General features: G+C 42.5%; 1 protein-coding gene across 1 annotated transcript in view; it reads left to right on the top strand.

Annotated features, from left to right (window-relative positions):
- Positions 1-527: 527 nt before the first annotated feature.
- Agk (acylglycerol kinase) overlaps positions 528-22,571 on the top strand; it is a 75,685-nt gene continuing 53,641 nt past the window's right edge. Inside the window, exons 1-2 of the mRNA XM_051151668.1 lie at positions 528-629; positions 20,527-20,566. Coding sequence (XP_051007625.1) covers positions 529-629; positions 20,527-20,566 — 141 coding nt within the window. The 5' untranslated portion in view covers position 528. The remainder of the gene's footprint in view (positions 630-20,526; positions 20,567-22,571) is intronic.

The raw sequence follows: 22,571 nt of genomic DNA, 5'->3' as shown, positions 1-22,571 counted from the left end.
CAGGGATTAAAGGTGTGCGCCACCATGCCCATGTGAATTTATTTTTTTTTTTATGCATGCTCTCCACTGATTTTCATACTGAAGACCTGGTATTTTCTTCTGTTTTGAATAAGCTATTGCTAGTATTTTGGGTCCCTCAGACGTAATGAACAAATACTCAGCAGTGGTACAGTGGGCATGTAAAAAGACAGACGTCAGAGGAAAGCTGGAGGTTTATTCCCCCCTTTCTTATCTCCTCCTTCCTTCTAACATGGGTAAGGAACAGTGATAGGACATGGAAGAAGGAGAGTCATGGTAGAATAGATGAAGAAAGCAGGAAGCAGAGAGTGGTGAAAGGATGAGGAGATGCTGATGATGAGACTAGACAGGAAAAGAGGAGAAGGACTTGAGCAGAGGTGGCAAAGAGAAAACAAGGGGAAAACGGGGTGGGGGTGGGTCAGAGACCATAGAGGAATTGATTATAGGACGTGCCATGATTATCTTGGATAACTTTTTTTCTTTTTCTGCTTATCACATCTATAGGAGAAGATGACTGCCTTCTTTAAGACGCTTCGAAATCATTGGAAGAAAACTACAGCTGGGCTCTGCTTGCTGACATGGGGAGGTCACTGGCTCTATGGAAAGCACTGGTAAATACAGACAGCCCCACACCACCTGCATCCCACTACAGAGTGATCCATAGGCCTGGGTTTAAATCTTTATTTTTCCTTTTTTTTTAAATTGAAAAAGATAAAAATCATTTATATTACATCTCAATTGCTATCCCATCCCGTGCATCCTCCCATTCCTCCCTCCCTCCTGCTTTCACCTCATTCCCCTTCTCTATGACTGTGACTGAGAGGTACCTCCTTTCCCTGAATATGATGCTAGGGTATCAAGTCTCTTCTTGGTAGTCTGCTATCCTTCCTCTGAGTGCCATCAGGTCTCCCCATCAAGGGGACATGGCCAAATAAGGGGCACCAGAGTTCATGTGAAGGTCAGTCCCCACTCTCCACTTAACTGTGGGAATGTCCTGTCCCTTGGCTAGATCTGGGTAGGGGTTTGATGATGACTGCACATATTGTCCTTGGTCGGTGCCATAGTTTGAGCAGAACCCCTGGTCCAAGATCCGCCCATCATAGTGTTCTTCTTGTAGGTTTCTAGGACCCTCTGGATCCTTCTATTTCCCTATATCCTATATTTCTCTCACCTAGAGTCCCAATAGGATGTCCTCCCCTCTATCCCACTTTCCTGGTAAATGAAGACTTTCATGGAACATGCCCCTTGGGCTAGTGTCCAGTTATAAGTGAGTATATATCATTTGAGTCTCTCTGCTTCTGGGTTAGCTCACTCATTATGATCATTTCTAGTTCAATCCATTTGTCCACAGATTTCAGAGATTCGTTCTTTTTAATAGCTGAGTAGTATTCCATAGTGTAAATGTACCACAGTTTCTTTATCCATTCTTCCACTAAGGGACACTTAGGCTATTTGCATGTTCTGGCTATTATGAATAAGGCTGCTATGAACATGGTTAAGCATATGTCCCTGTTGTATGCTGGAGCATCTTCTGGGTATATTCCAAGGAGTGGAATAGCTGGGTCTTGAGGAAGCCCTATTCCCAGCTTTCTGAGATAGCGCCAGACAGATTTCCAAAGTGGCTGCACTAGTCTGCATCCCACCAGCAATGAAGGAGTGTTCCTCTCTCTCCACATCCTCGCCAGCATGTGGTGTCACTTGAGTTTTTGATCTTAGCCATTCTGATGGGTGTAAGATGGAATCTTAGAGTTGTTTTGATTTGCATTTCTCTGATGACTAAAAACATTTAGCATTTCTTTAAGTGTTTCTCAGCCATTTGATATTCTCTGTTGAGAATTCTCTGTTTAATTCTGAGCCCCATTTCTCAATTGGATTATTTGGTTTGGTGGTGTTTAATTTCTTGAGTTCTTTATATACTGGGTTCAAACCTTCTCCAGCTGTACTTCTCTATAAAATATGGTGGCTAAGCAAAATTATTCAAATTAAAACAAAAGCAAAAGCTTCTTGTAACCTGCCCTATTTAATTAACTGTACAAAGCACTAGCTGTAATACTCACACATCAGCACATATAGTTAGTAAGGTTAGAAAGAAAGCAAGTTTTACCCACTGTATTTGTAATTGATGAAATTAAGACCCATTCCAGACAGAATAAAGTCCTCTCCCAAGTAAGCAGTAAATTGAAGTTGTAACTCACGTATCTCCTTGGGATTTTTTTTTCCCAGTTTTTCTTACTATGTCTTTATACGTCATCCCATGGTTGCGGGATATTTATCGGCTCCGCTTTCTCCATTCCCTGCGACTATCTTCATCTATTTCATTGGACTGGGTTACTTTAAATGAGATCACAGATTAGCTCCCTTTGTGTCTGAATAAGGATTCAGTGTAATCATGACACATCAGGAGAAGAAAGATCTTCTCTTCAGATCTTCTATTCTGGCTTTATATGGTAAGACTTAAATGAGCAGAAATTTTGTATAAAAATCATAACAACTTAAGGCAGACACTGTAACTGCAGTCTTTAAGTGACCAAGTGCTATCTTTTACATGTACCAACACAGTACTGCTTTGCTAAACAGAAAAGAGGTAGGAATTGTATTGGAAAAGAGATCCATACTTGATACTTTTATGAGTGTTCTCAGTTCACTGTTGACAGGAAACGCTTGACAGTGCAGTGTGCGGTCTGATAGTTCTCAGCTGTGTGGTTCCTTCCTTGCTGAGTATTCTCAGAACTAAGTTCTATTAGCTAGTGCACACAAGGCACGGGTAAGGCAAGGAACAGTGGAGGCACAGAAGGTTAACAGGTCTTTCCTCTCTCCTAACCTGGGCCCTCCTGAGCCTCTTCCGCCTTTGCAGGGCCTCTCAGGCACACTGTGCTGGTGCCAGCTCCGTCACCTCTGCCAAGGGAAGATCCAAAGAGCGATCACTGTGTTCCTATTTCAGTTTGTCTTCAGAGGTCCTCTGATGTTCCCTGAAAACTTAAGACTTTTTAAAAGGCCCTTCAGTTCTCCTGCATGAGGAGGCCTCACTCTGAACTTGTTTTGATAGCCTTTATGTTTAATTTTATATATGGTATAATACAAAGACAGACTCACTGTTTTGCATGTGGGTAGCTGGGCTGGCACCGTTTATGGAAAGGTGTTCTTTCTCGCCTGTGTGGTCTTGGAACTTTGTTGAAGATATTTTGACCATATACAATGGAGCTTTATTTTTAAGCTCTCTTTTCTGTTCCATTGGCCTGTGTATCTGTCTCTATGCCAGAACCACATTATTCTGATTACGGTAGCCTTGTAAGAAGTTGTGACGTTAGGAAGTGAGAAACTTCCAACATTATTCATTTTCTAGATTACTTTGGACATTCAGGCTATTTGAGATTTTATATCAATTCTTTGGTGTGTTTTTCCTATTTCTGCAAAAAGAGCCATTGGGATTTTGACAGGGATTGCATGGAACTGGTAGACTGCATTCATTGTGTTGTGGCCATTTTAACAGTGTTGCCTTCCATCCCATTGACACAAGATGTCGCCCTGTCTGATTTCTAGTTTTCAGTGAACATATCTCTCATCTGCCTAAGTTTATTTCTAAATATTTATTCTTTTTTATTTGCTTATGATTTTTTTTCTTTTCTTTTTGGTTTTTTGATACAGAGTTTCTCTTGTAGTCCTGGCTGACCTGGACTTGCTTTGTAGACCAGGCTGGCCTCGAACTCACAGGGATCCATCTGCCTCTGCCTCCCAAGTGCTGGGATTAAAGGCGTGTGCCACCACGCCTAGCTATGATTGATTTCTTAATCTCCTTTATCTATTGTTGAAAAGTGGATGGAAATGCAGCCTACTTTGCTAATCCTTGTTTGTTTTGGGTCTGGCAGCTTTGTAAGTTGTTTTGTGGCTCTAACGTTTTTTTCTGTGTGTTTGGGTGGAATCATTCTAGTGTTCTCTATAAAGATCCTGTCATCTGTAAAGAGAGATCATTTTCTTCTTCCTTTCCACTCATCTTAGATGCATTTGATTTCTTTCTCCTCCTTCTTTTCCCTTCCTTTCTTTCTCCCCCAATCTTCAACTTCTCCCTGTCTTGCTGTGTACCCCAGGCTGCTGTGAGCTTAGGATCTGCCCGCTCAGCCTCTCGAGTGCTGGGGTTACAGGTGTGTGCCACTTCTTGACACTTGGAGTTTATTTTTCTTCCATACTTGCTCGGATTCAATTTCCCTTATACCTGTACTGCCTGGCCTTGGAGTCTCACATATCCTACCCTTACTGCAGAAAGCTGAGAAAATAGACATATTTTCTCACAGCTAGAAACATTTTCTCCGTTTCTTCCTTCCAAACTTCTGCTTCTTTCCTTCTTTTTCTCTCTTTGCCTCCCTTCTTGTCCTCTGTGACCCGTTCCTTTCCTTCCTTCAAGCATGAGGAGTGAGTTCCCGGCCCTAGCCCCTCTTTTCATGTCCTATCCTCTCCCCAAGGATCTCACCTGTGCTTACTGTCTTCCGTTACAGCTCTAGGTGTCCAGTCCCAGGTCTTTGGTTGTCTCTATAAAGATCTCTTCAGAGCTCCAGACCTAAATATATGTTCACGTGCTGTGGTGGCTGGAATGAGATAGTCATGAGTGACATAGTCTTGTGGCAGTTTGAACACTCGATCCTTAGTTGATGGTGCTGTTTGGGAGGTGTTGCCAGGGGAAATATGCCATGAAGGATGGGTTTTTAGGTTTAAAAGACTTAGACCAAGTCGGTGTGGTGGCACACGCCTTTAATCCCAGTGCTAGGGGGAGGCAGAGGCAGGTAGATCCCTGTGAGTTTGAGGCCAGCCTGGTCTACAAAGAGAGTATAGGACAGCCAAGGCTACACAGAGAAATCTTGTCTCTAAAAAGAAAAAAAGACTCACATCATTCCTAGTTTGCTCTCTCTGCTTCCTGCCTGTGGGTCAGGGTACGAGCCCTCAGCTTCTTTCTTCTGCCATCTTAGATTCTCAATCTCTGAAAGCATTAGCCCAAGTCAACTCTTCCTTCTATACGTTGCACTGGCCATGGTGTTTTATCACAGCAAAGAAAGGTGACCATGAATGTTCTTATCTTAGGATGTATCTCTGCCTCAGCACCCTAAAAACAAAAATCCTCCTGCCCAACCGGATGTACTCACAATCCATTTTTTGTCCCTAGATATTTGGGCATCCTCTGTTCCTCCTTATCCACGTTTCTCATATCCTCTGTATAGATTCTGAATGATTTTAGAGTCTCCTAATGTATTCTGCTTCTTTTGTCTGTCCTCACCATCACCGTCTTCATCCACACTGCCCTTTTTTCTTGTATGCGTTCTTATTAGCTTCCCAGCGTTTTCACTGTTTCCATTTTGCACAACCTTGCCATGCTGTTGTTTTGCAAGTGAAGGTTGTTGTTGCTTTTAGACTCAAACCCCAAATTCTTACCAGCTGAGCACAAACTTGGCTTTAGGGAAGCATAAAATAATATGTTTCAGAGAAAAGTTAAGAATCGTGGAAGGGCTTTTGTATATGGTATTCTTTTCTGGCAGCTAAAGTTCCTCCAAGTCTCAAGTACTACCTTTTCAGAGAGATCGTCCCCTTCTAATCTAGATTAGGTAATCACCTGCATTTTCTCCATAATGTTATGAACTCTTCCTATATAAAACCCGGTGTGGGGCCAGTGATGTGATTCAGTGGGTAAAGTGCTTGCTATGCAAACACGGGGACCTGATTTGGAATTCCCCACACCCACATAAGCATTAGATATGGCAATGTGCACCCGTAACCCCATCTTTGGAGTTATGGAGACAGGACAAGCCCTGGGGCTTACTGGCCAGCCACTCTAGTCAAAACTGAGTTACAGGTTCACTGAGAGAGCCTGCCTCCGGAGAAGAAGGTGTAGCATGATAGAGGAAGCACTCAACGTCAACCTCTGCCTTCTGTAAGCACCTACACAGGTGAGCACATCTATGTACACACACACACACACACACGCACACACGTAAGACCACTCATTGCTATCATAATACTGTATAGACTTTGTCTTGCACAGTGTTATCCTGAAGCCCATGCATATAGAAGGGACTCAGGGGAAGAAACAAGGAGAAGCTGAAAGGCTGAGACTACCAAGCAAAGCAGCACTCAGACGTCCAGGCTGCTGAATCTCCTAAAACAAGTAATGTACTCTGTCTGTAGTCAGGGTTCTCCTCCATTGCTCACAAATGTATCTAGAAATATTTATGAATTTCCCGTTTCATCCTCTGCCTTCTCTATACTCAGACAACCTTAACTCTGATTTTAAAGAGAAAATTAAAGGCCACAGGCCAGTTACTCACACACATACTTTTGTATTCTTTCCTTCAGTGCATGAGGCAGCCATCCTACTGCCCAATGCTAGTCCTTCTGCCCCTCTGTTCCTGTCTCTCATCATCTGTGCCTTCATCTGTGTCCTTAATCTCAGATTTCTGCTTCTTCCTTGTTGATTAAAATCATTCCAAACTTAAACATGTCTTCACTCAAGTGACAATTCCATTTGTTTACTGCTCTACCCATCTTTTCATTTATACCAGTTTTTAAATGTTTTCCTCTCAACGTTTTCTGCCATTTTAAAACCAGGTTAGTAAAATTTGGATTATATACGATCATTTGATTGCGCACGCTGTTGACAAAGCCATGGCTAGCCTCTTAGTTGAGTGGGTACTTCTCAGTCATTCTCTGCTGCATTCCGTTGTCTGTCATCTCCAATGACTCTCAGGCTGGCTTTCTGTTTTGTTTCTCTCCTTCTGGTGTCCTCCAGACTCCGACTTACTTGGCATATTTGGTAAGTGACCCCCAGCTACATGGCTGTTCGCAGGTCGGAGAGAGATTTTGGGACCATTGTGTTTCTTTAGACATTCATCTTCTCTGGACACTCCATGAAAATAGAAGAGCTGAGGGCCATTCACAGCAGGCCTGGGGGAAAAGGCATATTTTAATTTATTTTATCTGTCCCATTTGTTATTACCTCCTTTTATTAATCTTTTGACATCGCATATTTATTTGTAGGGTTTATTCCATTGTTTACAGTACTTATAGATTTCTTCTCTTTTGAGAATTTCTTCTATTTTCTCCCTTCTCCCAAGTTTCAAAGAAGAAAGTCATTTTTTTTTTTTAAAGATTTCTCCTCTATAATTTTCCTACTGAAGGCTGCTGTAGTTGGCAGGAGCAGCAGGGATGGCTCTCAGCACAGCTCTGTGAGTGCAATTGAAGAGGAGGAAATGACCCTGTGTGCTGAGAGTAAAGCGAGTTTAAGTGTTGCGCATTCCTCTCCAACTGCTCTGACTGAGCCTCGTGGGATCCCTGGGGAAGCTTATGTTCCAGGCTGCTAGTTCATCATGTCAGTGCTTTACCTGCAGCAGCTTTTCATGCTTCTCCAGCCTTTTAGTAGCAAAGAGCCTGCTGATTAAAAAGTAGCAGAAGAACGGAAGCAGTGTAGGATGAATGTTGTCACTGGAGCCAAACGGCGGTGAGACATCCTGGCAGTGTGACCTTGGGCTCTTCAAGCTTTCTGGTCTTCTAGTGTGGAGCAGGCAGAGTAGCATCTCATTGGGCCATTGAAGGGCTGACTGAGATGACCGCAGAACTCTGGCATAGTGCATTCTAGACATGAGTTGAGTAAGTGCTCCAAGTAATTTGATGTAATGACTACCCAGTACTTGGAGAGTTAAAACAAAGTGCTGCTGGGACCTGGATGGTGGGTAAAGTGAAAGATATCCAGTGGGGTAGGAAGCCAAGTGCCTGTCAGATGATTGAGATCTGAGCCCTTTCCTATTTCTCCTCCGTTAAATGAGACAATTAGGAAAAAGTCTAGTTTTAAGTCTAATATACGGGCTAAAGAGGTGGCTCTGTGGTTCAGAGAACTTGCTGCTCTTGCAGAGGACCTCAGGTTATTTTCTCTCACAGTCCCTTGTCACTACATTTCCAGGAGAATCTGATACCCTCTTCTGGCCTCTGTGGGTACCACAAATATACATGGTGTACATGCATATATTCAGGTACTCACACATACACATAGAATAACTATAAGCAAAGCTTAAATTACATACAGCCTACCTTCAGAACAATAGAGCACAAACGATTAAGAACAGCAAGACCTACCTGAACCCTTGATGATCTGCCTTGAACTCATATTGTTCTGTAATCACTGGAGACTTGTCCTTGTGTATCCTGCCTTTGGTCAGTCTCACTGTCTGGTCATTGAGCATTAGCACTACTTTCCACCTAACTCCTTTGGCTCCGCAGCTAATGATGGCTCTTTCTGGCCCCCACTTCTCAGTTTTTGCCGTTGGCTCCAGGCTTCTGGCACTAGTTCTAACACCACCCTTGCCTGTAACCCAAGAATCCCTTCCACTTATTTCAAGGGACTATCTGCTCAAGTTGGCTAGACTTCTTGGTATCTTTTCCTGAAGATTTTGAAAATCTCATTGTCACCCCAAGTCCCTTGTTAAGCTTGCAAAGCAAATGTGACACTGTAGCCATGGTCCTGGGCCCTGTGCTCCTAGGTTTTTATTAATCTTGGAGATATTTTTCCTCCATGTCTTATAACAGCAATATGACCACATGTACATTTGGCCTTCCTAAACAGAGGCTATGAAGTTTTCTACAGGATTTTTTCAGTGCCATTCACTTGCATCAAGACCTTAATTATAATAGCTAACAAGCACAGTTGCTGGGTGTGATTTTCAGCTCTCGGTATTAATACCATTTTTTTTATTTCCCCCCATAATTTGATGATATGCTTATTAGTCTCATGGTAGCATAATAGCATGAGCTTAATAGATACATGCAGATGAGGAAACAAGGACAATGAGAATAAATCATGCTGATGTTGTGTGTGAGTGACCAGAGGGTTTGGGTGCAATTGCCAAGTTACTGAGAAAGAAGGATCACTTCCCAGAGCCCCCTACAGTAGCATAGTTAAGATAAGGCCCTAGAGTCCAGCGATGGAGAATTGAACATCATATTTACCACAAGCATCTCAGTTACTGGTCTGTTGCTGTGAAGAGACACTATGACCAAGGCAGCTTATAAAAGAAAGCACTGAATTAGGACCTTGCTTACAGCTTGAAAGCGTCAGTGTGATGGGCAGGCATGCGTGGAACTCGAGAAGTAGCTGAGAGGTTACATCTGGTTTGAAAGAGGGGAGAAAGAGGTGGTGATGGGGGGACTTCAAAGTCCACCCCTCAGTGACATACCTCCAATAAGGCTGCACCTCCTAATCCTTCCTAGACAGTCCACCAACTGGGAGCCAACCACTCAAATATGTGAGCCTGAGGTGCATTCTCCTCAGCCCTGCACACAGAGTGAAGCCCTGGGTAGCTTCACCTTCCATGTTTGGATTATCTACCTATACACTGGAGGTAGTAGACAGTAATAGAATCCATCTCTATGGGTCATCATACAGATTTTTCCTAGAATAGCACTTGGCCCCAAGACACTAACAGAAACAACACATTTTTTGGGTTTTACCTCATGAGGGAGTTTGGCCTTGAGGATTTAGTGGAGACTGGTAAAGAATGTGACTGGAGTTGATGTTTTCATGGACTTTGGAAAAGCCAGGCTGAGGGAGGCTTTACATTGGAATGCCTGTGTTTGATTAGCAGTAGAAGTCTTAAGAGGGGAAGGATATATGGTCAAGGTAACATTTTAGAAGGGTAACCTAGCCTCCTGCAGGGCACATTTTACAAGTTAACCTCAGAGCTATTAAAGGCCTGAAATAGAGGATTGCTTAAGGAAAAGGAAAACAAAAGGGCAAATAGGAAGCTGTGGTGCTGTGACTGCTAGGGCACTGAGGCATGTGGGCATCTCTGAAGCTGTGGTGCTGTGACTGCTACAGCGTGTAGGCATCTCTGGCTTCAGTTTTGCTCCCTGTCACCTTTGTGGCCTTGTCATATAAACCACTTACCTTTAGCCCCAGCTCCCCATGCCCACATGAAGGATATATGTATCTGGCAGATGAGTTGCAAGGACCGAATTAGGAGGTGTGGTCAACTGCTTTATACTGTGCTTGAATGTAGCTCTCTGAGGATGCTAGCTGTTGTTAGCGCAAGGTGATAGACTGGGTGTTTGGCTGAGGCAGAGGAACATAGGAAAAAAGATTTTATGGCTTCAAGACTGGTTATAATTGGTGATACAGAAAAAAAGAAAGTCACCAAGGAGAATTGGTTGTAGGAAGAGGTATTATATTCTATTTTCGGCACACTGAGTTTGAGACCCTGACAGGATAGGCAAGGGGGATGTTAGCTGCCAGGGATAAATTATGCCTGAGCCACACTTGACTAGACTGGTATTTTTTCCTTTGGTGGGGATTATGGTTTCAGGAGTGTCTTGAGCTTTGGGTCCCAGTATCTCTGGATGTCCGGAAGCACATGCTTTACCCTGATAGCCCTTCAGATCAGCCTCTGCTGTGCAGGCAGATGTCCAGGCTCTGGCTCCCTCCCTGCAGCAGCTGCCTTACCACTGCTTATGGTTTATTCCCCTTCATAGCTTCTCTTTGTTTCAGATTTTTTTGAAATTTTGATGAAGCGGTTTGTTTTGCTTTTTAGTTAGAGTTCATTCTGCATCACCCTCCATCCTTGGGCACAAGCTGGTGCTGAAATCGGGGTTTTAATGGGTGCTATTTTAAGAAGCTCGTTTGTGGGCAATTAAATAACATGCTTGTCAGCCCAGGTTTGATAGGGAATAAGGAAACCTTTTTTTTTTTTAACTTTTAAATACAATGAAGTTTAATTATATTCCCTTTCTTTTCAACTTCTTTTGTTAGATAATGTGGAAAACAGATTTCATCCTTTAAAAAAATGGTATGTGTACTTTCCTGTATCTAAGCGGGTGCTAAGATGGAAGACAGGAGGTATATTTTAAGTTATAGTTTGTCTTTTTGGCTTGTCATAACTGGGGAAGTTTTTATGTTGTTTTACTTGTACTGAAAGTAATCATAGCTGATGCTGAAAGCAGCTCTTCTCTAGGTAGTGACCGACATTTCAAGTGGATCATGTTTCAAAACATCAGGGCACTGATATTAGTAGCTACGACTTTGTGTTTTCAGGTCAGAAGTTGTTCAGATCTGTCATGGAGCTATATCCCACAGTGAGTACCATCTCATGTGGGGTGTTTATACAGAGAATTGGTAGGTTGGGAGAGAAGGGAGGTTTTCTCTCAGCTTATATGTTCTTGAATACTGTCATAATCTCTGTTTAATACTTCATCTTCTGTTTTTCTCTAGATTTGAGTACCTTACATATAAGTGGAACTCATTATATATTCATTTTTAATGACATCTGCCAAAGTATAAAGATGATCATTGGAACCCAGAGAGCTAGTGTTTTTTGATTGCTTAGTAGCATGTGATACATTTGTATGGAAAAATAAATCTGGAATAAGGTGCTAAAATGGATACAAATGTATGGATGGAAAAAATAAAGAAAATATAGAAGTGAATGAACCATGAACACATGTCTTCTTAGAATTAGATAGAAGCCACTATGATGGCTGTAGGGATAAAGGTATTTCCTGACAAGCCTGACAACCTGACTTTGATTTTAGGACCCACCAAGAGAGAACACACACATATATATACACACACACACACATACACACATGAATGTATTAATTAAGAATGAATTAGATAGGAGAATTATTTTTTAAAATCTAGACGGTAGGCTGGAGAGATGGCTGAGAGGTTAAGAGCACTGACTACTTTTTCAGAGGTCCTGAGTTCAATTCCCGCCATCTATAATGTGATCTGATGCCCTCTTCTGGCCTGCAGGTGTACATGCAGGGAGAACACTGTATACACTATAAATAAATAAATCTTTAAAAAAAGTTTAAAAACCTTAAAAGCTAGAGGGCAAAGGATGGCAGCGGAAGCCTCCTCTAATGGTGCTGTGATGTAGACCTCAGCAGAAATGTAGCCACCAGGCAGAGATGGAGCCTTCATATAGAGGGTAAGGAACTCAGTCCACTTCCTTGTGCTTCCACGAGTATCAGAACAGTGCAGAAGGAACAAACATTGGTATCTTGTGGGGACTTGAGTCTAGAATAAAAGAGTGAAAGGAGAACAATTTCTTATGCTTAAGGAAAGAAAAGGCTTTCAGGATAGACTTTTCCACTTCCATTTCTCTCAGTCAGTGGATGGGTGTGTGTGTGGAACATAGACTGCAGATCCATCTTCTGGTTAATAAAAAATCCTCCAGAGCAGGCTCACAGGACAGCACAATCACAAGAGAGAACTCCTCAAGGATGCCATCTTTTGTTAAATAATTTCCCGGCCTGAGCTGGAAAGGGAGCAGGCGGCTGTGAGGAGGACACCTGAGAGCCCAGGAGAAACTTGAAGTACTCACAGGTAATAGATTGTTCTGCACAGAGGCAGACAAGTGTCTGTGCTCTGATAGTAAGATGGGGGGAGGTGGTTTGGGGATTTCTTATTTCAGGGTGTGAAGAATGGGCACCAATCTAGAACTACTAAGAGCAGCCTTTGGATTTTGTTAGAATTGAGGCCTGCCTATCTAAGTAAGAGTCAAGTCTTTGCCTGATAAGCACTACTGAATATTAACTTGTTTTTCATTGCTTGTGTCCCTGCTAAATGCATTGTGTTCTTTCTTTCCTTCTTTCCTTCCTTCCTTCCTTCCTTTCCCACTTTGTTTCTCCTTTCCCCCTCCTGTTTTAGCTAGTAATAATTCTTAGGGAACCACTTTTGCCTTGCTTCATATTATTATTGTTATTTTTAAAAGATTTATTTATTTATTAGTATGTATACAGTGCTCTACCTGCACGTACACCTGCAGGCCAGAAGAGGGCATCAGATTACGTTATAGATGGCTATGAGCCACCATGTTATTGATGGGAATTGAGCTCAGGACCTCTGGAAAAGCGGTCAGTGCCCTTAACCTCTGAGCCATCTCTCCAGCCCCTATGTTATTATTTGTAAATGTCTTTGTTGAATTAAGCCATCAACTAAAAGTTTCTGAACACCTCTGTACACTTCGCTAGTACAGGAGGCTGCCTCGCACACCACTGACACATCTGCTGGTAGTTGGTTAGCTTTCTTGTTCTTTACACACTTTCACTCAGCAACAAGACTGTGATAGGCTTTGATGCCAGCCATTGCCTATGCGGCTCCTGTTTTTCTTTTATATACCTTTATACAACTTCAGGACTTTAGAAATTTAGAGATTTCTTTATCATTTTGTGTGTAAGAGAGTTGAGAAGATATAAGTTTCCTTGGTGTCCATCATAGGGAGGCCCAGGAACAAGGAAAGACGATGGCTAGAAATACCAGAGTGAAGGGCCCCACATCCTTTCAACAATCCTTAGTATTTGGATGGTGTTCTAACTTGTCACACTGCCTCTCCCCTCCCCCCTTTTTTTATTCCTAAAAGAACTGGACATTCTTTTTTTTTTTTTATTCATATTACATCTCGATTGTTAGCCCTTTCCCTGTTTCCTCCCATTCTTCCCTCCCTCCCATTTCTCCCCTTCTCCCCTCCCCTATGTCTGTGACTGAGGGAGACCTCCTCTCCCTATATATGCTCTCAGAATATCAAGTCTCTTCTTGGTAACTAGCTATCCTTCCTCTGAGTGCCACCAGGTCTCCCCATCTGGGGGACATGGTCAGAAAAGGGGCACCAGAGTTCGTGTGAGAGTCAGATCTCACTCTCCACTCAACAGTGGAGAATATCATGTTCGTCGGCTAGGTCTTGGTAGGGGTTCGATGCTTACTGCCTATATTCTCCTTTACATGATGGAATACTACTCAGCTATTAAAAACGAGGAATTCCCGAAATTTGTGGACAAATGGATTGATCTAGAAATTATCATAATGAGTGAGTTCACCCAGAAGCAAAAAGAGACCAACGGTATATACTCACTTATATCAAAACACTAGTCCAAGGGATACGTACCATGAAAATCTTTACTTACCTGAAAGTGGGTCAGAGGAGAGGACATCCTATTGAGACTTTAGGCGAGAGTAGCATGGAAGAAAGAGGAAATAGCAGGACCCACAGGGTCCTGGAAACCTATAAGAAGAACTTTATGACAGGTAGATCTGGATCCTGGGGTCCTCCTCAAACTAAGGAACTGGACATTCTTTAGGAAGGACGAGTTAAACATTCTTCCCAGTAGGCTGCACTTCCCTCTGCTGGGTCAAATGTCTGTCTGTCTGTCTGTCTCTTAGGCAGAAGGGATGTGGTCACTGTCTTCTCACGTGTAACAGGGACCCCTATAGCAGTCTTTACCCTTTTGGGAGGGAGTCTGGGATATGACAATGGGTTGAAAATGTAACTGGAAAAGCGTTGCCCTCTGTAGTCACTTTCCTAAAATTCATTTTTAGCTTTGCTGTCATTTATTTTTCTATCCTTCCTTCTTCATGGACAACCAGTGAGCACAGCCCCTGGCAATGTGATGACTAATTATTTTCGGAAGCCTGAGTAAGTCACAGTGGTTGCTGTAAACATCTAAACTTTAAATCTGTTTTGGGCAAAGCAAAGACAGTGTTTGTATGCACCAAGGGAAAACTGGTGGTAGAAATTGCTGAACAATTTGCCTCTAACTGTAGAAGGAAATATCCTTTTTGGGAGGAAGGATGGATCAATGTAATTCTTCTCTTCATGAAAAGCCGTTACTGAAGTAACAACTTATCTTATTTTGCAGTCCTAAAGTAATAAATAAAACATTTACGGCTTGAAATAAATTGAGAGCATCCTATTACCTGTAGTAGCTGGCAAGTTCATATTCTTTTAAAGCCTCAGGCAGTAACATTAGCAGATATTTTTTTCCTTCCTTATTTTCTAATCCAGAAGCTTCTAATTTCTTTCTGTCAAAGAGCTTCCATTTTGGTTCTGAGTAGGTGTTCAGGGACCCTTCCTGATCTGAGTACATTTTGGAGCACCTCTTGTAAATCGTATTTCCCATTAGTGCCCAGTAGGCACCTTGCTGCATAGAGAGAACATGGGCTGCCAGTTGACGGTGCAGTCAGTGTTCTGTGTTTGGTAGCAGGTCCCTGGCTCACACGCAGACTCTTGATCCATTAGGTGCCTGGAAGTTGCTGACACTAGAACAGTTCTCGGGCTTCATGGTGTAGAGAAAGGAACTCCTTGCTTTGCCTTTTAAGAGTACCAGTTGCACCCTGTTCTACAAGTGAATGCTCACATGCAGCCTGAGGTCCTTCTGACCTGGCAGCGTTCCAGGGACAGTGTGGGCTTTTCATCCTTGTCCTTGGCTACACTAGAGCTGTCTCAGATGATGTGCTAGTTCAGGAATGCCAGGTCCTCATACAAGAATAACCTTCAGTTTCCCTTCAAGGACAAAGTGTGCCTTCTGAACACAGTGAGTCAATTTTCCTGTTCAAACATTTGCCACTTATTTATTAACAAGTATTCATTGAGTTCTCACTATCTATAGGTGTCTGTGCTGTGGGTTGTACAGGAGAAAATACTGGCAAACTATCCATTATTTAAAGATCCTTATAATCCAGAAAGGAAGGCAAGATGAGCAGTTCCATGTATGGGGGGTGAAGGGAGGAGTGGTTTTGTATATGGGTTTTTTTTTCCTCCAAATTTGTATTAGTTGCTTTTCATTACTATGACCAAAATTATGGGTTTTTGTTGTTATTGTTTTGTTTTGGTTTTTGGTTTTTTGTTTGTTTGTTTTCGAGACAAGGTTTCTCTGTGTAGCCTTGGCTGTCCTGGACTCACTTTGGAGACCAGGCTGGCCTTGAACTCAGCAATCTGCCAGCCTCTGCCTCCTGAGTGCTGGGATTAAAGGTGTGCGCCACCACGCCCGGCCACCAAAATTATGGACAGAAACAACTTACAACAATGGACAGAAATCTCATTTTGACTCATTGTTTCTTGTTGGTTACAGCCCATAATGCTGGGGAAGGCATGGTAGTGGGAGCATGTGGTGATGGATCAAAAGGCAAGAGAGTGCAGGCTGGAACCAAGGACAGGATCACCTTCAACTGCTGACTCCATAGTGACGCTTCAGTCAGCTAGGCACTGCCTCCAAGGTGCCATAGCTTTCTACACAGCACCACAAGCTGGGGACCCATGGTCTGAAACATGGTCATGCTAGGGGAGTTCAGATTTAAACCATAACATCTGGAGAGAGATAAGAAGACCAAATTCCTGGAGGTCTGAACTCTGGTATTTTTAGGAGAAGCAAAACATGAAGTGGTAAAAGCAACATCAAAGGGAATGATGGGACATCAGGGAGCCTTAACCCTTCTCTCAGTTATCCACCCCGTCGGTCTGCCTCTCTCTCCTCCCCTCTGGATTCATTCCATTTCTGTCTCTCATTAGACTAGAACATGCTTCTAAGAGATAACAATCAAACATGACAAAACAATATAATAAGATGAAGCAAAAACTATCACATCGCCGTTGGGACACAGCAACCCAATAGGAGGAAGAGAGTCCCAAAAGCAGGCACAAGAGTCAAAGACCCACTTGTTCTCACAGTCAGGAGTCCCATAAAAATACTAAGCAATAGCTATAAGATATATGCCACGGACCTGGTGCAGATCTATGTAGATCCTGTGCTTTCTGCCTAAGTCTCTGTGAGCTCATAGGCATCTTGCTTAGTTGATTCAGAGGACTGTGTTTACCTGGTGTCCTCCATGCATTTTTTCTGCCTCCTCTTTTGTAGGATTTTTTGAGCTCTGAGGGGTGAGATTTGATGGAGATTTTCAATTTAGACTCTTTCTGCATAACGTCTGGCTGTGGGTCTCTGCATCTGTTCCCATCTACTGCTGAGGAAGCTCTCTGATGATGGCTAGATAAGGCACTGATCTACGAGTGTAGCAGAATATTATTAGGAACCATTTTATTGATTTTAGAACAGTCATGTTTGGTTTTATCCTAGGTTTCTGGCTATCTAGTTTTTGGTTCTTGGTTACCCAAACAGTGTTGAGGTGTGAGTTCTTTCTTGTGGAGTGGGCCTTAGGTCAGATCATACAATGGTTGGCTACTCTCACAAGTTCTGTGCCACCATTGCTGTAGTATATTATGCCAGCAGGACAAATTGTAGGTCAAAGGTTTCGTGGCTGGGTTGGTGTCCATGTTTCTTTTTCTGTAGCCTGTGGAGTATCTTCCCATACTAAAGAGACTAGAATGTAGGGGTGAAGGCTCTATGTAGGCACCAGTACAACTTCTCCATGTTCAAAGAGTTGTGTGGATGGATGACAGTGGCAAAACCCCATTCCCTGTTTGTAGAGAGCAGCTTTTTGTCTTAACAACAGCCTAGGTTGTTTGGGGATTTCCATGGGCCCCTCCTAGCCAACATCTCAACTGAATGGACCTTAGTCCCACGACTGGAAGTCTCACCTGGCTACAAGAGATGGCCAGTTGAAACATCATATCCTCCATTACTAGGACTCCTCACTAGGATCACCTTCATAGAATCCAGGAAGTTTCTACTGCTCTAGGCTTCCATACCACCCCTCAAGGGAACCCAGTCCCAGCCATCTTTCCTCACACTCTCTCCTTCCACCCCACCTCCCCTGCTGCCTGATCCCCACTCCCATCTCCATTCACCCCCAGTCTACTCACAAAATGTATTCTAATTCCCCCTCTCAAGGAGATCACTGTATTTCCCTAGACTCCTCCTCTTTACCTAGCCTCTCGGGGTCTATGGATTGTAGCTTGGTTCTCATTTACCTAATGACTAATAGCCCCTTATAAATAATCCATACCATGTTATCTTTCTGGGTCTGGGTTACCTCATTCAGGAAGAGTTTTTCTAGTTACATATATTTGCATCCAAATTTCATGATGTCATTTTTTTAAACAACTAAGTAATACTCCATTGTGTAAATGTACCACATTTTCTTTATTTGTTCTTCTATTGACTAGTGATTTGGGTATCTGTGGTGGAGGAGGGCTGTCCCAGATCCAGTCCCTGTAGGATACTAATGTCTTTCTATCTTGGTGCAAGGAATCTTTTTCTTTGAGAATGTATTTGTCTCACAGACATCCTGGTTCAGAGAGTAAGATCAAGATAGTTTATGCTTTAACTGTGATTATATTAGACTTTTTTTTTTTTTAGTATGCTCTAAGTTGGTGCACATTCTGGGTTTCCTATAGGCAGCATATTCCATTTTGCACATTAGATGAAAATTATTTTGATTTTTAAAAGCATTCTGAAAAATCAAGCAGTGTTAATAAACTCAAGAGACATACAGTTTTAAAAATAGCTATCACTGGTTAATTATCAAAATGTTATGTGTAGCAACAGACTTTGAGGAAAATTATCTGAGACACTGCCTTATTTTCTTGCACACACTGGGATAGTTCTCTTTAGTTAATGTCTGGAGAATCATGGCTGAAACAAAGCAAGGTGAGTTCTCTGCTCATGACCCCAGAAGAGCCAGTGCCCTCTGGTGGTCTGTGTGGCACAGTAGGAGGACCCTGAAAGGAGGCAGAGGTGGGTGGAAATGAGCAAAGATAGAGGGAGGAGTCTGTAGCATTTCTAGAGGGAGGCCAGAAAGCCCTGGCGGAATGCACAGGGAGGTAATCTGACAGACACTGGAGGCCAGCAGAAATCAGCCTGCTGGGAAAAAACAAAACAAAACAGAAACACTTTAAAAACAAGAGTTTGAGAGGATCCAAGCATGGAAGATTAGAAGCAGTTTTCCCAGGCTTGCATGGAAGCAGTGGTGGTTGGTGCAGTCCAGGGAGCTTTAGTGACCGTGCCGTCATTGCTGCCAAGAACCTGGTAATACTCTGTGCCCAGCGATGCCTGGAAATTCAACATTTCACCATTCCAGTGTATTTGTGGTAATAGGTGTGAAATACCAAGTAAACTGCAAAGGTTTGTCAGCATGTACTTTTTAAAAATGAAGTTTGTACCCTGTAGTATATGTGTTTGAGTTGCTAATGTTGGAATGATTCTCTAGGGGCATTTGATGAAAGGATGCAGGGAGAAAAACAGAGCACGGGCTCAAAAGTGTTGAATGGGGCAGGAGAGAAGGCTGTACAACTTCCCTGCCACCTGGACAGCTGTGCAGGGTTACACAGAAGATGGAGCCTGAACCTGGCTACCAGGGCCACTTGTAGACCAGACCTCATAACAGATCAGTGCCCCTGAACTCTATTGTGTGCTTTTGAGGTACTGGAGCCATTATAATTTTCACAAAACGTTGTTCCTAGCTTTCCGGCCATTTACCATGTTGCTGTATTGTATTGCATGGCTGTAGAACACAGGTTATCTATCAGGCAACAACTGTGGCAAAAGTATACCGATTATTTTTTTTCTCCTTCATCCTTAATTATCAGTATCAGTCTTGAAATTACTCTCAAAATGCCAAATTCCAGGTGTCCAATGTTGTAAAGGTGGTCAAGGAATAGATGTAAAGTAACCCTTTGTTCCTTTAAAATTCTCTTCTCTAGTTAGTTTCTTAATAATACCAAGTGTGTAAGTGCAGACTGAGGTGTTGAAGACTGGCTTCTGTAGGCAATCAGAGCCATTTAATGTGCTCTCATGACACATCTTGGAGACCTTTATGTTAAAACACATTGTAATCTGATAGAGTGTTTTCATATTTGAAAGCCAAACTTTTACCTCATTTCTGTTTATGATATAATAGATACAGATAATAGATAGTAGTAATATTTTTTTAAAAATAGGCTGGAGAGATGGGTCAGAGGTTAAGAGCACTGGCTGTTCTTCCAAAGGTCCTGAGTTCAATTTCCAGCAACCACATGGTGGCTCACAACCATCTATAATGAGAGCTGGTGACATGGAGGCAGAATACTATATAAATAATAAATAAATCTTTAAAAAAAAATAGAGGATTCAGATAAAGTAGTAGCAGAAGCAGCTAAATATCAAGCTTTGGCAAATGACCCAAGTAATGTCCATTGGATAAGAAATATATGCAAGACATGTATGTTAGTTTCCTATTGCTGCCTAATAACCTACAGTTTAACACACCATCGATACTTATCTTACCGTTTTATGAGCCATACATAGTCCAAGGGTTGACAAGGCCTGCCATTCCTCTTGGAGGCTCTAAGGAGAGAAGCAACTTCCCCACTTTTCCAGTTTGGCAAGGCTGTCAACAATTCTGGGCTCACAGCCCCTTTCATCTTTAAAGCTTGCAAATGACCACCATCCCAGAGTTACATATGTTCTCACCACAGCCAGAAAAAGCCGCTCTGCCTAAAAGACTTAGTGGATAATGCAGAGTGCCCTCCCTATCCTGAAGCCCTAATATAATCTGCATTTTCCTGCTGCCATGTGGAGTCGCAGGTCTTGAGGTTCTGGACACGAGGCTGCAGGTGTTTCAGGGGTCCGGGGCATCACTCTGCCCACTAGAATGTGGAAATAGCTAACATAAGCTTTCACTCAGAGAAGGCATTTCCTGGATGTGCTCCAGATTTGGTTAGCAGGTCTTTAAGAAGTCTTCACTTATGGTATTTTTTGTTTTTACCCCTCAATTCTTTTTGGGTCTTAATCTCTAGGAGTCCTAATGCTGGTCTCTTTTGTTTGCTTTGATAGTGATAACCTGCTAAGAAGAGCAGCCTGTCAAGAAGCTCAGGTAATGCCATTTCCTGTGATAAAGTTAAATCACCCCTTATCTCCATGGCGCAGGAGACACAGCTACTCCAGGGACTTACTTACATGGGGTCTTGCATCAGTGCAGTTTGACTGTTTTCCCACCACCTCCAGATGGATCAGGCCCTCAGCCAGCTCTGACTAGAATGGGTGGAAGTTAGCCATCTGGTGAAGAACAGCTCTTACGCCCACTCTGTTAGACTTGCTTACTTCTGGATCACTCCCAAGAACATATAACCTGACTGGCTGTAGAGCTAGGAATTGGCACAAGTTTGCAGTTATCCTTGAAGAACTGGCTAAACCCTGAATCATTCCTGATGGAATAGCCTCCAGGGATATTGGTTTAGAGCAGATGTTACCTCTGAAAATCAAATCTTGTTAAAACAGTTGCCTCCTACTTTTAAAGCCCATCTCCCTAATATAGCCAATTTGTAGCATTGCACTGCCATTCAGTTGCATGAGACTGCTTAAGCATTAATTTATCTGGCCAAGGAGACGATTGAACTGTAAATCCTTTCAGATTTAAGACCCTGGCTTCGCTTTCTTCCCTATTTTAATTTATACCCTGCAGATGGATTTCTGTGACTCTGCACCTTCATGTTATATGCCATTTCAGCGTATGATGTCAGAAATGCCTAAAGAGGTGTATGAAAGTTAAAATGACAGAGAGAGGTTTGGTGTCAAACCTCACGTTTGTTTTTGAAGTGTTTTTATAGATGATAATGACAATAGATATTAATAAATCCTTCTTTGGTTCTAAATATGCTTTATGAATTTGATTTTATTCATGACACATGTACCATTTATTAAGGTTTCAAGTTATTTTACAAAATTAATTTAAATACACTTTAAATTTTATTTTAAAGATCAACATAATGGTTCACACCCATAATTCCAGCTTCGAGGAAGCTGAGAGAGGAAGAGTACCATGAGCTTACCTCCTGGTTACATAGCAAGTTTCAGGCTAGCCTAAGCTGTGCTGTGAGGCCCTCTCTCAAAACAAACAAACAAACAAAAATACGCTTTTGGATTATTTTTTAATTTGCACAATATTCATACTTTCTAAGAGTTTCAGTATCATACTTGGTACATGTATGAAATGCTTAATGATCGAATCAAGGTAATTATCCAATAAGCCTTGATATTGCATTCGAGGTAGTTCTGCTGATGCAGTCTTGTCTTTCTTACTTACAGTGAATCCCTTGCATCTGCTCACTCTGAATCCTACCCCTTCCTACCTTCCCAGACACAAAGTCTTGTTAGGTACTTTCTCCCATACTTACCTCCTTATTGTCCTAATCCTCTGGTCCTCCGCACATGTTTAGCTCCTTTCATACGACTAAAGGTAGGTTGATTCTCACAGATTTCTCTACTTTTTCTGTTCTCTTTTTACAGTCTAAATTATTGAGTGATTTTTTTAAAAAAATCATGGGAACTCAACTCTAGTTTTATAAACTTCTTAATCTGCGATGGGTCTGAGACTTGAGTTTACACGTATGGTTAAGAACTGTAGGGACTAAGAAATGAGAGCAAGGAGGGACAGTCTAGTGCTATAGATTTGGAATCTGCTTGGCCAGAGAGCTCGTGTCTTATTAGGGTTTCTATTAGGGTTCTATTGCTGTGAAGAGGCACCATGACCATGACAACTCTTATTAAGGACAGCATTTAATTGGGGCTGGTTCAGAGGTTTAGTTTATTGTCATCATGGCTGGAAGTGTAGCAGCCTACAAGCAGATATAGTACTGGAGAGGTAGCTGAGAAGTCTTCATCCACATCGGCAGACAGCAAGAAGCGAGTGCCACGCTGGGCCTGGCTTGAGCATCGAAAACCTCAAAGCCCAACCTCCAGTGGCACGCTTTCTCCAATAAGGCCATACCCCTCCAATCGTGCTGCTCCCTGTGAGTCTGTGGGGCCATTTTCATTTAGGCCACCATGTCCCACTCCCTGGCCCCCATAGACTTGTAGCCGTATCACAATGCAAAATGTAC

The sequence above is a fragment of the Acomys russatus genome, chromosome 10 (genome assembly GCF_903995435.1).
Source record: "Acomys russatus chromosome 10, mAcoRus1.1, whole genome shotgun sequence".
NCBI classification, from domain to species: Eukaryota; Metazoa; Chordata; class Mammalia; order Rodentia; family Muridae; genus Acomys; species Acomys russatus.
This window is presented reverse-complemented; position numbering and strand designations above follow the sequence as displayed.